Below are 16,038 nucleotides of genomic sequence, written 5' to 3' on the forward strand. Positions count from 1 at the left end.
TCTACATCCATTGGCTTTATCTTTCCTAAAGTCAGGTTTAATCATGCTGGAAGTACATAAAGAGCCTGTGCTCTTTCTTGCATAAACACCATCTATTCTTGCCACATCTCTTATTTCACTCCCAGATGTGAGAAGTAGCATGCATAATCAAAGCCTTAAGAAAAAGTGCACTGGCTGGCCTTAAATGAATACACTAGGTGGTGCACTGTTATGTTTTATACTGAAGTGGTGAATGCTGTTAAGAATACATCTGTTTGCAGAAGTACTCCCTTCAATGTACCACATTCATTTATTTTCAATGAATTGCTTCCCACTGCCCCGTTAAGTATAATTTATAGTGTTTGTCATCCAGATACCTTAAGTCTTGTAAACAGACCAGCAGAATTGTTGGTAAACATTAAAACAGTTATTTTACAAGTGCATGAAGTAGCTCTTCTCAAGTGCTAGGGAACAATAATTTTTATGCTTGTCATATTGTAGTTAGTTTGCTCAGGAAAACATTTCTTCTTGTCTGCAGCACAAACCTAAAGCATTATTCTACATATCCACCTGTATGATATCAGGGGGAAACCAACAGAATTTAATATATGTATGTGTACAGCCAATGCACTTCCACATTAGCAGCTCAGTGTCATAACATTACACTGCCTTTGTCTTTTTACAGTATAAACTTCAGACAAATTCCAGTCAAGAAGTGCTTTCTTTCTTTAACATCATTAGCATAAACAGCAATGACTGGTAAATTATCACCACCTCACATTAAAATATCTCTGCATAGTATACAGAAATATAGTACTTTACAATGTAACATTCAATTTATTTCAGTGCCTTTATTATGCACATTACTAATCAAAATAACTTGTTTACTTAGTCACTTCTCAAGTCCATTCCTTCTGAACATTAATGCGAAAGTGGGTAAGACAGTCCACAGACTTCGTCTTTTTTGTCACGTCTTGCAACAGCACAATTGTCATTTCTAAACTGCATCTTATGGAAATGACACTTCACAGTTCTTCCATTTATTTTCTACTTTTGCATTATAGCTGATGTTTATCATATTGATTAGTGCTGCGGTAGCCTAAGCTGTATGGGTATATCCTGCAAGGGTTATAACTGGCTGCCAGCTTCCAAAGCTTCAGGGCACCTCCAACATGCCCAAACCACTAGGTAGCTCTGAATGAGCTGTCTAAAATGGTCAGTTTGAGCACTAAGCCCTTCAGAACTTTCCTGCTACTGAGAGGATCATTGGTCAGATTGTAATGTTCCCTTTCTGGGAAAATAAGTTCCCTTTGGGGAAAAAACTTCCACAATTAATTTTTATTTAACTTTACTTTTCTAGTTAGGACAATTGTTTTTATTCTATGAGTTTGTGTTTTAATGGACTGTCATGAGACTCAACTGTACTTTTAAATGTGGGTGCATTTTTTTCCTCTCAGTTTTGAAGTTCTCATCATAAAAGCATTTTTCTTTTGGAGAAACTGCATTTATTTTACATTTGGAGGCTTTCAAAGTGTGCTAAAAGCACTTTTTACTGTATTTTGACTGGGAAAACGTGACTTTTTTAGACTATTCATTTTTACTGGCTTGTGCTGCTTGGTTTCCCCAGGAAAGAGGCACTATTTTTGACTTCACCATGGAGCAAACTACTGATACCACTGTCAGTCCTTCTTCCAGTCACAAAAAAGTTAAGCAGACAGCCATCTGTAGTGGCAAAGGGTAGCAGTTTGCCTCAGCCACAGGTGGGTGGATGACTCTGTTGTGACCAAAGCAGGCAACTCAAACCACAACTACTCATCTTTTTCCCTGGCTCCTTCTGGCATAGCACCTACAGCTACTATGCACCAGGGTTAGACAAGTCCACTACAGTTTTTGGGGGTCCCCTCAGTGAGCAAGGGAGAGGCACTCTTGTTGGTCCTGGGAGAAAGGACCAGGAAGCCTTCCTTGTTTAGTCAGAATGTTGTGCTCATCTCTGAGGGAAACGGCTGCTGCTGCCATTAACAACCCTGTTAACCCCAGTTCTCCTAACAAAAAGCAGAAGCAACATGTATCTGTGCCTGCTTAAATTTCCCTGGGTCGGAGTAGTTTATTTGGTCTGGCTTAGGGCCTAATTCAGGCTATTGATCCTTCTTATAAGGTGGTTTCTGGTGAAAGAAAAGGTGATTCTTCTTTTGTTGAAGATATTCAAGATTCTGAATCTGGACAGGAAGATGAAGGGACAGATGGGGTTTTCTCCTCAAATTTCTGATTCAGACTTAGATGTGAGTATGGTATCTGAGTCTCCCTGTGGGATATTCTCTTACTCTGAGACTATTTCCAGAAAGTGCCAGTGTTATCAGTGAGAGATCACTGATGTTTCTTAGTCCCTCAGAAAATACTATGAGTTGTTAACAAATGGAATTGTTGGAACCTTATCCCATCCCTCCTGTGCCGTCAGCATTAGGCAGTGTGAGTGTCACTGCCTGCAGTTTCCCTGAAAGTCAGCCTGCTGCCCCTGAAAACAAATCAGATAGATCGTATATAGTTCTCCAGTCTTTCAGGTTTTTATACACTTATCCCAAACCTTACCCAGCAGCTATAGCTTTAGTTAATCTTACTGCTGCTAAACATTTGGTTAATGCCAAACCTTCCCTTTTGGAGAAGGAGAATAAAATAACTGGCAAGTTTGGGAAAAAGTGCATGCTTCTGCAACTTTGATTTTTGTCAGGCTCATAATGTTGAAATTTATTCTGACTAACTGTGAAAGAATAAGGAGATGTTTTGTCTGCAGTTTCTTCTTCTGAAGAAACAAATATGTTTTAAATGGTTTAGTTTCTTCCATTTCATAGGTCACATGTCATTGTTTAAATTGTGTAAATGACTCTGTTAATGCTTCTTCCAGGGGTATGGCCAGTGGTATTGTAAAAATGAGATTTTAAATTCTCCTTAGTATAGTGAATTAGTTTTGGGACCCTCTGTTGCAGAGGTTATCAAAAATGTGATGAGAGGGGTAAGCTAATTAAATCTCTCAGATTTTTCAGTCCTCCTTTTTCTAAATTTTCCAAGGGATTCTCTACTCCCTAATCCAGTTTTGGCAAGAAACCCAGTAAACAGTCTCAGCAAAATACTGGTAAAGTGATGTTTTATACTGACAGTTCCTTGTCCCTTCCAAAATGTTTAAATCTCCATTTCTGTCTTTAACAGCTGATAGTTTTGGAAAAAAAACATTCTAAAGATTATTCTTCAAGGTTACAAATGGCAATGGAAGGAAATCATTCCCTTTCAGGGGGTAATTCCTCATCCACCAAACCAAACTCCACTATTTCCCCCTGTCCTTCAACAGATTTGTCTCTGGGAGTAATTTATCCTATTCTTCCTTCCCAGCTTGGGAAATGTTTTTATTCAATGATGTTTTTGGTGCCAAAGAAAGAAAATGCTTTCAGACTAGTCTTGGACCTTCTTTCCAATTTGTGAGTTCCCATGTTCAAAATGTTGTCTTTTTACAACCTGTCACCCCGTTTTCCTCATTTTACTTTTCTAGTCACAATAGATGTAAAAGTTGCTTATCACATTACTATTCATCCAGACTTCTAACTTATTAACACCTATGTGGTGTGAATGTTGCATTGCTTACTTCCAACACACAAAATTGCCTTCCAGAGCATTTTCTGAGAAATCAACTTAAAAAGCATAAGATAATTGAGGCTTTATTATTGTGGAACATCCCAGATTAACAGTCTTGGTGTCGTTTTATTAATATGTTCTCAGTCTTAGTGTCATTTTGTTAATAAATCATTGCCATTTCTTATTCTATCTATTATAAGCTGTTAAGTCACTTACTTAAAAAGTCAGACCCAAGAAAGGTCTAGATATTAAATGCAGCTATGGCTGTTAACTGGAACTGTATAAAAAAGCACTACAGGCTTGAATGAGTTAAGGTTTGTGTGCCTGGATCACATTATCAGTTCTCTCCTTTACCCAATGGACTATCCACTGCACCAAAACTGTTCACACTGTCTAGCTCCAGGTGTAGCTCATTGCAGGCTACAGAGTAGCCACATTTTTCATATTTAGACAACTTACTTATCTTTGCAGCCTCTCTGTATTGGGTGAGAGTTCTCTTGCACAAGTTGGGATTCCAGGAGGGCATTCAAAAGTATTTTCTGACTTCATCACACATGATTGTGTTCTTGGGGTGTCTGCCAGACATCTCAGTTCAAAGAGCTTTTGTACCACTTTAAAAATATTTCTATATCTATTTTGAGGGTTTTCCACTCTGACTTTTGTCTCTGCAAGTGAATACCTCAGGACTCTGGGTCTCATAGCATTTATGATTCTCATGATACCCTTGGCTAGACTGCACATGAGAAATATAGTGATATCTGAAGTCTCCTTGGTCATGGCACCAACAGCCACTGTCTTTTCAAAGTCCAGTTCTGGGATTTGTATGAACAGAAGTCACTGGGTGGAGACACTTGTGTTTAAAGCAGGAGGCTGTCCTTCAAGATATTCCATAATGTTTTTCTCCTGTCTTGTGGGTAGTTTAATTTCCTTTGGGGTTATTTTTGGCCCACTACTCGAGATTCTGCCTGGGTGTACCACCTAATGCAGAAGCCTCTTGCAGAGACCCTTTTCAGGCAGAGAAATAAGCAAAATGTTTAATACAGTCCAGTATAACAGAAAAAGCGTAGCTTATCCACAAGGAAACATAGTGTAGTAGCATAGTGTAGTAGCAAGAAACAAAAGAGAACCCTCAGTGTAACATAACTGGCGTTAGATTAGTTGCAAAGAATTTGCATTGTACTGCAAAAACAAAACTTGTTAAGTTTATATTATTATTCATCAAATAAATGTGTATTTACATGAGCTCATGCTAGTTGTCCAAGATATCAGCACTGAAAAGAACACTTTTTTACTGTGTAGTGTAAAAACACGTGATAATTGTCATAATGTGATAGAGAACACACAAAAAGCCGCTAGTTTGAGTCGAACGGTAAAGAATGTCATCATAAAAGTTTGTCACTTGTTAAATTTGTGTGTGACTCCTAATTTAGTACTATAAAAAGTTGTTAATATTACATGAGTATTGATCATTGTATACATGATTATTGATAATTATATACATGATTACATGAAAATCTCATCCAGTGGTATAATCCTTGTTGTTCCATGAACTATTATTAAAGTTCTCACCATGTCTTTTGGCATTTGAGATAATATCCATGGTAGTTCTCTTGTTCTATTCATCTGTCCTCCTTACTTCGGAGACTTCACTTGCTGCTGTGGTAGCAGTTGGTCCTTCTTTAAGTAAACCTTCTGTTTTATTATCTTAAAACATTGCCAATTCTTATGTTTTCTTGTAACCCCACATTTGAGCAGTGGTTGGAAATAGGGATTATAGTGTACACATACTCCTTTGCCCTGGCCAGGGATGCAGATGAAATGGGATATGCATTCTTGTAGTGGAGGATAAAGAGATTTTAAGAAGTGCCTACTGCGACAGCCATGGAGCTATACCAAAACATTCCTTTCTGAAAGGTCATCTGATATGCAGAATTGCCTTGCCATAAAGTACATTTGTTTGAGTGCTGAAGTAGGCATCAAGACTGTTTAGCCTGCCCTTTTAAGTACCTTTCACCTCCCTTCCTTGCTTACCTGCCACTTCCCTTTTTTTCATCTACCCCATGTCTTCTTGAATGCTTATGTGGATTCCTTCTTACTGTACTCCTTCCCCTTTCAGAGATCCAGGGAGTAGATGGTCGCTATAATTTGCTGCCTGTGCTGCCACCTTCTCCATCTGCCCTTCCTCTTCAGAAGACCCCCTCCTCTGGTATCAAGTGAGGAGATGTAAATGCTTTAGCCTCTAATTAAATTCCTTCCCCCATCCCACAGATGCTTCTGTTTTTTTTTTAACTCCATTGAACAGCCTGATGATGATTTCTTTGTGTATCCTAAAGAATTGCGCACAGTATTCAAGATGTGTTCTAACCAAGACCACGTAGAGTAGAACCATTGCCCCTATTTCTGGTATCCATCCCCCAACATTCTGTTTGTTAACTGGCAGAGTCCTTTTACCTTGTTGATGGTGATCCAGTTCAGGTGTGTTCAGCACCCACAGATCCCTTTCCTTTTCTTTTACCGTCAGGGCCACCCCTCCCAAATGATAACTTCATACTAGTGTTTGGCAGTACTTTGCATTGAACCTCAGCTGTCACCTTTGTGATCACTTGTGTAGCCTTTCCAAATCTTCCCCTAGGCTCTCCCTCAGTCTCTCCTGTCATTCTATCATGTGCAGAGATTTTGATCATGTTGTGTTTTACCTCAGATATGCCTGAGACAGACTAAAGAATAGCTGACTCAGGAAAGGCTACCGGAGCACCCTGCTCTTCACTGTTCTAATACCTGGTGTTGTCCCAGCATGTCATAATAGTCCTCTGTGATCCTACCACTCAGCCTTGAAGCTGTCCAGTTCCTCATTCTTAGTCCAACCCCCAAATTCTCCATTTTTCGTATCAGCCTCCTTTGTGGGACAGAAGTCAGAGGCCTTGCTGAAGTCCAGTGTCCAGTGGTACTCCCCTGTAAAGTTCAGCTGTAACTCAGTCATAAGACTGGATGAAGTTTGACTACACAACTCCATCTGACTATAAACTCGTATTGGTTGCTGTCCTGAAGATTATTTTGTCTAGTGTGTGTGCATATGTGTGTGGGTGGGTGTGTGTGTTTGTGCGTGTTTGCACATGCACACACACCAAATGATTTTGAATTGTCAGATACTAAGCAAAATAAACTAAAGGGTTTGCATTAGCATGCTTTTTCTTTGGTTTCTGATAGATGTACTTCATTGTACATGGTTTGGAAACTTGCCATGGGATAGGACTATAATCTTAATTTGCAACATTTTCTGTTTGTATTTTTAATCAGATTCCAGAAAAGTTAATTGCAGAGTATGACTGGATTAACCAATGGAGATTCGGGCAAGATGTAAAAATGGAAAATGAGAGCCCTAGTGAGATAATGAAAGCATGTTTGCAACATCTGAAGGAAAAGGTAGGACTGTAGTTCCCTTTTAACTGTTTATGTATCCTTACTTTGGATTATTGCAGCTCATTGGTAATTGGTACCAAGTTGGATTTTTAAATAAAGTACATTGGTAGGATGTGATGTTTTGCTTTACCTGCAGCTGTCTCTGTGTGGAATCCCAATTTTTGTGACATACCCATCACCTTAAAAAAATCAAGAAGTGTTTTAAGTGAAAATGGACTGTATGATTTAGACCCAGTTTGGCTTGTTTCCAGTTAGTAGTGTACTGCTGTTTTTGTTTACATTATTCTTTATTGGTGACATTTTTCAAATGAGTGAGGCTTTCTTCTGGTGAAATGTGGTTGGTCATTTTTGCATTCTTTCAGCCTGAAATCATAGAATACCATTGTAACATTAAATGCACTCCAGTGGGGGGAAGTGTAGTGTACTTGGAAGTGCATTGTGGCGGGCATTTCATTTGAATGAACGGGTTTTGTTCTAAACATGTTTCAACCAAACAGACGTTTGATATTAGTTGTAAATCAGTGGTAACCTTTAAAAAGTTCATGGGGTGCATTACAATAAAAAAAAATTAAAATGTTTAATATTTATTTGCTTTCCTTTCAAACCTACAAGTGAAAAGTTTATTTTTATTTAATAATAGATATGTGTGTGGGTACTCTTAAAACTTGACGACAGCACAGAAGTAATGGATTAAGTCACCCAGGAACTATTCATGACAAGTTTGGGGCTGTAGGAAGGGGATAGATAATGATGCCAAGTCAGCATTGTAATCCAGCTCCCAAACAGTGGAGGAAAGAGAGGCTGTCCAGTTTTACACAAGAGAGAACATCATAGAGTGGGTGTAACTAAGATTTTTGAAATTCTGCCGCCCCGCCTTTAAAAGTACGTTTCTGGACTTCACATCTTTTCAGTACTTCAAAAAAAGGCCTCCTGAAATGGGAAAAATATATCAAATAGGAGTCCTGGGAAAAGAGACTGTTTTAGAATGTATGTATCTTAATAAAATAAATCCATAGTAAATATATTTTTATAGTGTAAATTCTAGTGCATATTATTGATTAAAGTCATGCAATCGCATACATGATGTATGCATAGCTACATCTTTGCGTTATATGGATGGGGTAAAAGACACTGCTATCTTGTATTCAGGAACTGAAAAAATGAAACTTGTTAAGTCATACCATTGGTGTAGATGGATAAAGCTATGACTATGACCCAGGTTCATTTGGCAGCTCGCATGCTTGATAGAGTGAAGGGAAGGATGGGTGTGCCAATCCAAGTGGGCAGGGTTCACTCCTGTCATGTCTTAGCTGCTGCTTTCAGGTTTAATCCCTGCTGGGGAGCAAGTACAGAATTATATGTACAGGGATCAGTGTTGGGACGACATGGGCATTGCCACCCAAGTCAGTGGTGGCGCCCTTGAGTGTTGTGTGTATGGAAGCATGGCACAAACTGTTGGAGGGGCATAGGAGGTCCCATCAGTAATGTAGGTACCCACATGACCTCCCAAGGGGAGGAGTTAGGACAACTCATGCAAAAAGAAATTCTGTTTTGGCAGGGATGCCACTTAGAACACCAAACTCCTTGAAGTTAGTCTGGATGATGCACCCTCCCCCATAGCTGTTCCCCTAGAGGGTCTTAGGAAGAAAAAAGATCCTCACCACTAAGAAACAGATGGGCTTGAGTCCCATTGAAGGGGGCTTGATGTTTAGTAGGTAAGGGAGAAAAGGACCTAGAAAAAATGAGCTATGATAAATTTGAGAAGATAGAGAATATGGATAATAGCTGTCACAGCCATGCACATTGTAGTTTCTGTGCTAAAATAGGCCATGTCTTTTATAGCTGCCATTTGGGGAAGAAGACCCATTGTTTAAGACAAAGGAAGAAAGGAAAATTCTAAAAGACTGCAGAAAGAGAAGATGGTGAGCAGATCGACTAGACAAGAGAATTAAACGCATGGCAGAAGGTGAATGAAAAGCTCTGTCTATACAGGAAAGTCAAAAACAGAGAGAAACCAGAAGAAGAAGAAGATAATTTGTATTCCAGAAGTAGTTTAAAACCACAACAAAAGAAAGATAAGTTAGATATATAAGTGTGAACTTCTAGTAGTCAAGAAAGAAGACATAAAAGACATGAAAGATGAAGTGGGAAAGATAGATGTCAAAATGATTCCAACGTAAAGGTAAAAAATATAATGATGAGAGGAAATCAGCCTATGACCTTGAATTAGGTTATTGGAAGGTGGTTGAATATATGAATTAAAAAGACGAGTTTTCAGTAAACCCATGCTAATGCAATGAATACTGAACGTGAGCAAAACAATTCTTAGTGAATTGTTTGTGGTAACAGGTGACTGTTGAGTCCATGAAGGAGATCAGACAGGCATTAGTTGTAAGACTGTAGGGAAAGAAAGAAAGAAATAGGGAGGGCATTTTTTGTTGTGACATGGCTTAGCTGATGGGATTAGAATATTGGCGAAAAGTGATCATTTAAAGAGCGGAAAGTGATAAAATAATTGAGTGCTATGTTTTGTGTTGATAGTGTGTGTATTTGAGGGATGGGAAATGCTAGATAATAAATACTTATGAAAAGGTTTAGAGCATAAAGAATGAAAGAGCTGGAGATGGTTAGACCTTTATGTACAAGCAAGAATTTTATTTGTGCTGTAAATCTGAATATGGGCATTGTACAAAAAGAGAGGAAAAAACAAAGTACATTGATGTAAACCCTTCCTGTAGAACTTCCTTTTTCCTTTTTATTTTTGGGTTGGGTTGAAGGGTAGCTTTTGCAGCCTTACTTAGCAAGCTGCAGTGAGTTTTGACTGATGATATTGTGTGTATGTTCATCGTGTTACCCTGCTGCAGTCATCACACTTGGGTTATCCTGACGTCAGGCGGCCCCGCAGTCGGCCCGAATTCCAGAGTCTTGGTCCGGCGTCGGTTGCTGTCGCTTCTTCCCTGACGTCAGTGCGCCAGGGGTATACAAGTGGCATCCGACGCCATTTTCTTCAGTCTTTCTTGCTGCTCGGTGCCCGAAGCAGAAGCAGTTTGCAAGTGCCATTCGGCTGACACCTGAGATTTTCGAATCGAATTTCAGTCCGAAGTCTTCAAAGCTAAGTACCCCGTTGGGGAACCTTGTCTTGCCTCAGTCCAATGTCAGAAAAAGTTAACAATTGCATTTCTTGTGGGAAGCAAATACCTCATAAGGACTTTCATTCTTATTGTATACCTTGCCTAGGCCCAGACCACGACGTCACTGGTTGTCGGTTTTGTGCTAGGTTCAATAAGCGAACTATAAAGCGACGCTTTGATTTCGCTCGACACTACTTCGGTAGGAAATTTAATTATACTATGCCGTCGGAGCAACCGACTACCGGCGTGCATAAAAAATGCAAAGATAAGGACAGGCAGCCTAGATCCAAGCCAGACTCCGAGGCCTCGGCTGGGCCTGTCGCCGGTTCTCCGGTTTTCAGTGAGGCGCCTACGCAGCCCCTGACGACCGCAGAATTGGAACCCCAGACCACTTCGGATTCTCTGTCAGAGAGTACTAGGCCGACGCAGCCATTTTCTTTAGGCCCTACCGACAACATTGCAGAAGGAGAAGCCAGTGCTGTGGAAACACCTTCGGTTACAGAAGGTGTCTTTAGACCGACTACTCTCACCATAAAATCTTATGCTAAGCTTAAGACTCCTTTAAAACCTAAAAAGACTGTACATCAGTCTCCAGTTCAAGGCCCCATGCCTAAGAAACAGATGCTTAAGATGGCTGAAGATTTGATTACTCTGATCAGGGGCTCCCAACCCCCCCAGACAAAAGGCCAAGACAAGAGGAGGATTGTGCTTCCTCTGATCAAGTTTCTATTTCCTCAGACTCCTCTGAGGAACAGGATTACTCCTTTCCTCCTTATGAAGATTCTGATGCTGAAGACTCCATTCCCTCAGCATCTCACCCTGAAGACTATTCCTTTGTGGAAACCTTACATACCATGAGGGAACATTTCCACTGGGAAGGTAAGGACTACTCCGACTCAAAGAAAAGGCTCCGAGAGTTTCTTTTACTTCCCCAACACAGACCACTTGCTATTCCTCCAGTTTTAGACATTGCGGATGATGTTTACTTAGAATCTAGTCTAAATCCAGATTCTCTGCCTCTTGCTCCAGCCAAACCAGACAGATATTAAAGAGTGCCTGACTCACACAAATTCCTTTACAAAAGCCCTGTTGCTGACCCAGAAACAATCTCCCAGGGTTCCAAAGGGGCTAAGGCTTCTATGGCTAAAAATCCTGTGCCCTCTGACAGGGACTCTGGAGCACTAGATAGGTGGGGGAAGAAGGTTTACACCTCAGCTACACTAGCTATGAGAGCATTAAATTGTCAATTTCACATGCTGAAATATCAGCAATTCCTAATGTCTCAAAACAAAAGATGAGCACACACTCTCAACAACCTGAATTCAAGGAAATGCAGGATATGTTGCATGCAGCTGAACAGGTCGGCAAACATACTTTACAATGTGGATTTGATTCCCTGGAAGCTTCCTGTAGAGCAGCTGTTACTGGGTCTGTCATACGCAGGCATGCTTGGTTAAAGGAACAAACTCTGCCTGATCATGTTAAAGCAAAATTACTAGATGCAACTTTACAGCAGGATGTCTTATTTGGTGTCAAAGCAGAAGAGGTTTTAAAGAAAATGGAGGATAAGGCAAAGTCTATGCAGACGGTCAAGGATTTCTTACAGGTACAACCCCCCTCGCTTCAGCAGAAATTGGCCAACAAAAAATTGGTCCTTTCCAGCGTCTGACAGGCCACAGAGGGGCAAATACAGACGCCCAAGGGGCAGAGGTCAAGCACAAATTCCTTACAAACCTCGCCAATGGGGCACTGCAACACAGAAGGGAGGAGAAGACAGGCCCCAAACTACTAGAAGACAAACACAATGACTTAATCCTCAAACTGCCAAGCAAAACTCTCTTGGCAGCTCCCTTGAGAGGAAAATTTGCATTTTTTGCAGACAACTGGCACATCATCACAAAGGACAAATGGGTCCTAGACATTATCTCACAAGGATACAGATTCCATTTTCACACCTTGCCAAGGATAAAAGGAATGCCAAACCTGCCACAAAATCAATGGGCAGAGGCACAAAAACAAATTGCAGCTCTCATGGACATGAGAGCCATTCAACTGGTGCCTACACAGGAGCAAGGCCAAGGATTTTACTCAAGGCTCTTTCTAGTTCCCAGAAAGGACAATGTATGGAGACCCATTCTGGACCTTTCAGTTCTAAACACCTACTTGCAAGTACACAAATTCAAGATGCTAACACTACAGCAGTTTCTTCCCATGTTGGGCAAGAAGGCTTGGCTAGTAACGTTGGACCTCAAGGAGGCATACCTGCATGTCCCTATCAGACAAAATTGCAGAAGATACCTTCGTTTCATTGCAGGTTCAACCCATTACCAATTCTCTGCACTGCCCTTTGGCTTATCTACTGCGCCCAGGTCTTCACAAAATGCCTGGCACCAGTAATTGCATACTGCAGACAAAGAGGAATTCAAATATACCCATACCTGGACGACTGCCTCATCCAAGCAGAAAACAAGGACATTCTCTTACAACATCTGGCGTTTGTCAAACACCTTCTAAGTTGCCTAGTGTACACAGTAAACTTAAAGAAATCAAAACTAGTGCCCTCACAAAACATGACATTCCTGGGTGCCAGCTTGAATACAATGGCCCAGATGGCTTATCTTACACCAGACAAGCAACTACAGCTAACTCAATACTTCAAAATAATGGCAACAAAGACCCAACTCCCTGCAAGAAAAATTCTGCAGGCCTTGGGATTCATGGCATCTTGCATACTACTAATACCATTTGCAAAACTGCATATGAGGAAATTACAATGGTACCTGAAAAGCGTATGGACTCAACATAGCCACAGCTTGGAAACAATGATACCTCTCATCCCCTGCCTTCAACAGGAGTTTCTATGGTGATCACAGGCATGTCACCTCAACAAGGGTCAGCCTTTCACCTTATCCCCAGCAAGGCAAATTATGACAACAGATGCGTCAGACTATGCCTGGGGAGCACACATGGCAGGACAGTGCGTTCAAGGCAAATGGACTACAGATCAAAGATATCTGCACATCAGTCAAAAAGAAATGCTAGCTGTACAGAATGCTCTGACAACTTTCAAGGACCTCTTACATCCAGGACAACTTATAATAAGGACGGACAATACCACAGTAATGTGGTACATAAACAAGCAAGGGGGTACACACTCCTACCCTCTATGCAGGCAAGCAATGACCTTGTGGAACACAGCACTGACTTACCAATTTCAATTACAAGCACAATTCCTGCCAGGAAGAAAGAACACATTGGCAAACGACCTAAGCAGAAACATCATGGATCCCCACGAGTGGAAACTGGATCCACAAGTATTTGCAATGATAACTCAAAAATGGGGCCACCCAGACATAGATCTGTTCACCAACCCCCAAAACTATCAGCTACCAAAATTTTGCACAAGGACATTCCACCATCGAGCTTGAAAAGTGGACGCACTCTCATTCAGTTGGAAAATGTTGACAGTATATGCCTTTCCTCCACTGCCCCTTCTAACAAAGGTGCTACTGAAAGTTATTTTATTTATTTATTTATTTAACATTTGTTGACCAGGAATGTCCGACTAAGTTCCACAGAGCCTGTTTTCAGCGGAGGCCCGGGGAGAAATGCTCCAGATGCACGTCTTTGGAATGTGGGAGGAAACCGGAGTACCCGGAGGAAACCCACGCGAACACAGGGAGAACATGCAAACTCCACACAGAAGGCACCCCAGCCGAGAATCGAACCGGAGAACCTCTTGCTGTGAGGTGACAATGTTAACCACTGCACCACTGTGCCGCCCTAAGTCAGAATGGAGAGACCACAAATGATACTCATTGCCCCAGAATGGCCAGGCCAGCACTGGTACCCACTACTAAGGAACATGGCCCACGGCCCACCATGGATTTTACCACAGATTCCTCATCTGCTCGCACAGCAAGATAGCCAGATTCTACACAGCCAGTTCAAGACCTTAAATCTGGCTGCATGGCAAATCACCTAAACAAACCAGCCAGCTCCTGTATCACAAGCTGTTATGGATGTCATTCTGGAGGCCAGGAGGCCCAGCACCAGGAAAGCCTACTCAGACAAATGGAAAAGATTTTGAGCCTGGAACCAAGCTAAAGGCCAAAATCCCCTTGAGCTGGACATACCTCAGATTCTACAATATTTAACTGAGATGTTACACAAAGGACTTTCCTTTTCCTCTATTAAAATCCACGCCTCAGCTATTTCAGCTCACTACAACATGGATCCTCCCTTATTTTCACATCCACTTCTAAGGCAGTACTTCAGAGGGGCCAAAAACATAAGGCCTCCCAGGAGAGCACCCAAGCCAACTTGGGACCTCAACTTTGTTCTGGAAAAGCTTACGCTACCACCATTTGAGACAGCTTTCTCAGCTGATTTAAAGTTTATATCATGGAAAACTGCCCTGGTGCTAGCAATTACTTCAGCCAGAAGAGTCTCAGTGCTACAGGCACTAATGGCAGCGGAGCCTTTCATCATTTTTCATCAAGACAGAGTCTCTCTACGAACTAACCCTTCCTTTATGCCAAAGGTGGTATCCAGTGTGGCTCTAAATCAAACCATCCATTTACCCACCTTTTTTCCAAATCCACAGAACAAAGGAGAAAGACTCCTGCACTCCTTGGACATTCACAGGCAACTATGTTACTACTTGGATAAAACTAAGGCTTTCAGAAAATCTGACCAGCTCTTTGTATCCCGTGCTACAGCATCACAAGGAAAGGCTATCTCAAAACAGACCATTTCAAAATGGATAGGACATTGCATACGTTTTTGCTACACCCATCATGGAAAACCAGTTCCTGCTAGCATAAGGCCCCACTCCACCAGGGCAGCAGCTACGTCTACAGCCTTCCTCAGGGGGGTGCCAACCAAGGATATTCTGGAAGCTGCAACTTGGAGTTCAGTACACACCTTCACCAAACACTATCACTTACCACTATACTCTAAGACTAGAGCTGGCTTCGCCACTGCAGTTTTGCAGGGCCTACTAGCCTCTTCTAACCCTGTTTGATTCCATCTCCCATCCTTAGCTTTGGGATTCAACCAAGTGTGATGACTGCAGCAGGGTAACACGATGAACATAGTACAGTTTTGTACCTACCATAAATGTAGATGTTCGAGTGTATACCCTGCTGCAGTCCAGGTTACCCGCCCTCCATCCCCTCTGAACTAGCTGAATTTATCTCTACCACTCTATCCTCTGCTACCTCTGTGGTGTATTTGCTTGTGCCTAAGGGTATTGTTTTATTTTTATATAGCTATATGTACATATGTATATATATATATATATATATATATATATATATATATATATATATATTGCCTACCTATTGGGGGCACCTGACATCTGGGACAAGAAAAACTGAAGAAAATGGCGTCGGATGCCACTTATATACCCCTGGCGCACTGACGTCAGGGAAGAAGCGACAGCAACCGACGCCGGACCAAGACTTTGGAATTCGGGCCAACTGCGGGGCCGCCTGACAGCAGGATAACCCAAGTGTGATGACTGCAGCAGGGTGAACACTCGAACATCTACATTTATGGTAAGTACAAAACTGTACTTTAGTTGTTGAAAAGTGTTAGCTATGTCACCATGGGACTAATGGTTGAATACACTGATGATGTACTTCAAAGCAAAGTAGCAATCTGACCAAATAAAGGCTGTGAGGACAAGGATGATTCAGTCATCAGCTGTTTGGGGTAAGTTCCTTAGTCATTGGATATTTCTTTCACATTTTTTGCCATGTCTGGTTGTCTAAACAGTCGTAATAGAAAAGTGCCCCTCTTCAGTATCAAAACAAAAATGTAGGCCTTATCTTGTTTATAATGTGATTGATCAGTGCAATCATCAGTGCTACCCTTGCATGAT

At 41.3% G+C, this 16,038-nt stretch overlaps 1 protein-coding gene across 6 annotated transcripts in view; it reads left to right on the forward strand.

Moving 5' to 3' along the window:
• LOC122796606 (ubiquitin thioesterase otulin-like) overlaps nucleotides 1-16,038 on the forward strand; it is a 1,420,501-nt gene that overhangs the window by 1,138,045 nt on the left and 266,418 nt on the right. For all 6 annotated transcript variants that reach the window (XM_044065214.1, XM_044065210.1, XM_044065212.1 and 3 more), the window contains one exon: nucleotides 6,898-7,023. In XM_044065214.1, coding sequence (XP_043921149.1) covers nucleotides 6,898-7,023 — 126 coding nt within the window. The remainder of the gene's footprint in view (nucleotides 1-6,897; nucleotides 7,024-16,038) is intronic.

The sequence above is a fragment of the Protopterus annectens genome, chromosome 3.part0 (genome assembly GCF_019279795.1).
Source record: "Protopterus annectens isolate FY-2018-M chromosome 3.part0, PAN1.0, whole genome shotgun sequence".
Lineage (NCBI taxonomy): Eukaryota > Metazoa > Chordata > Ceratodontiformes > Protopteridae > Protopterus > Protopterus annectens.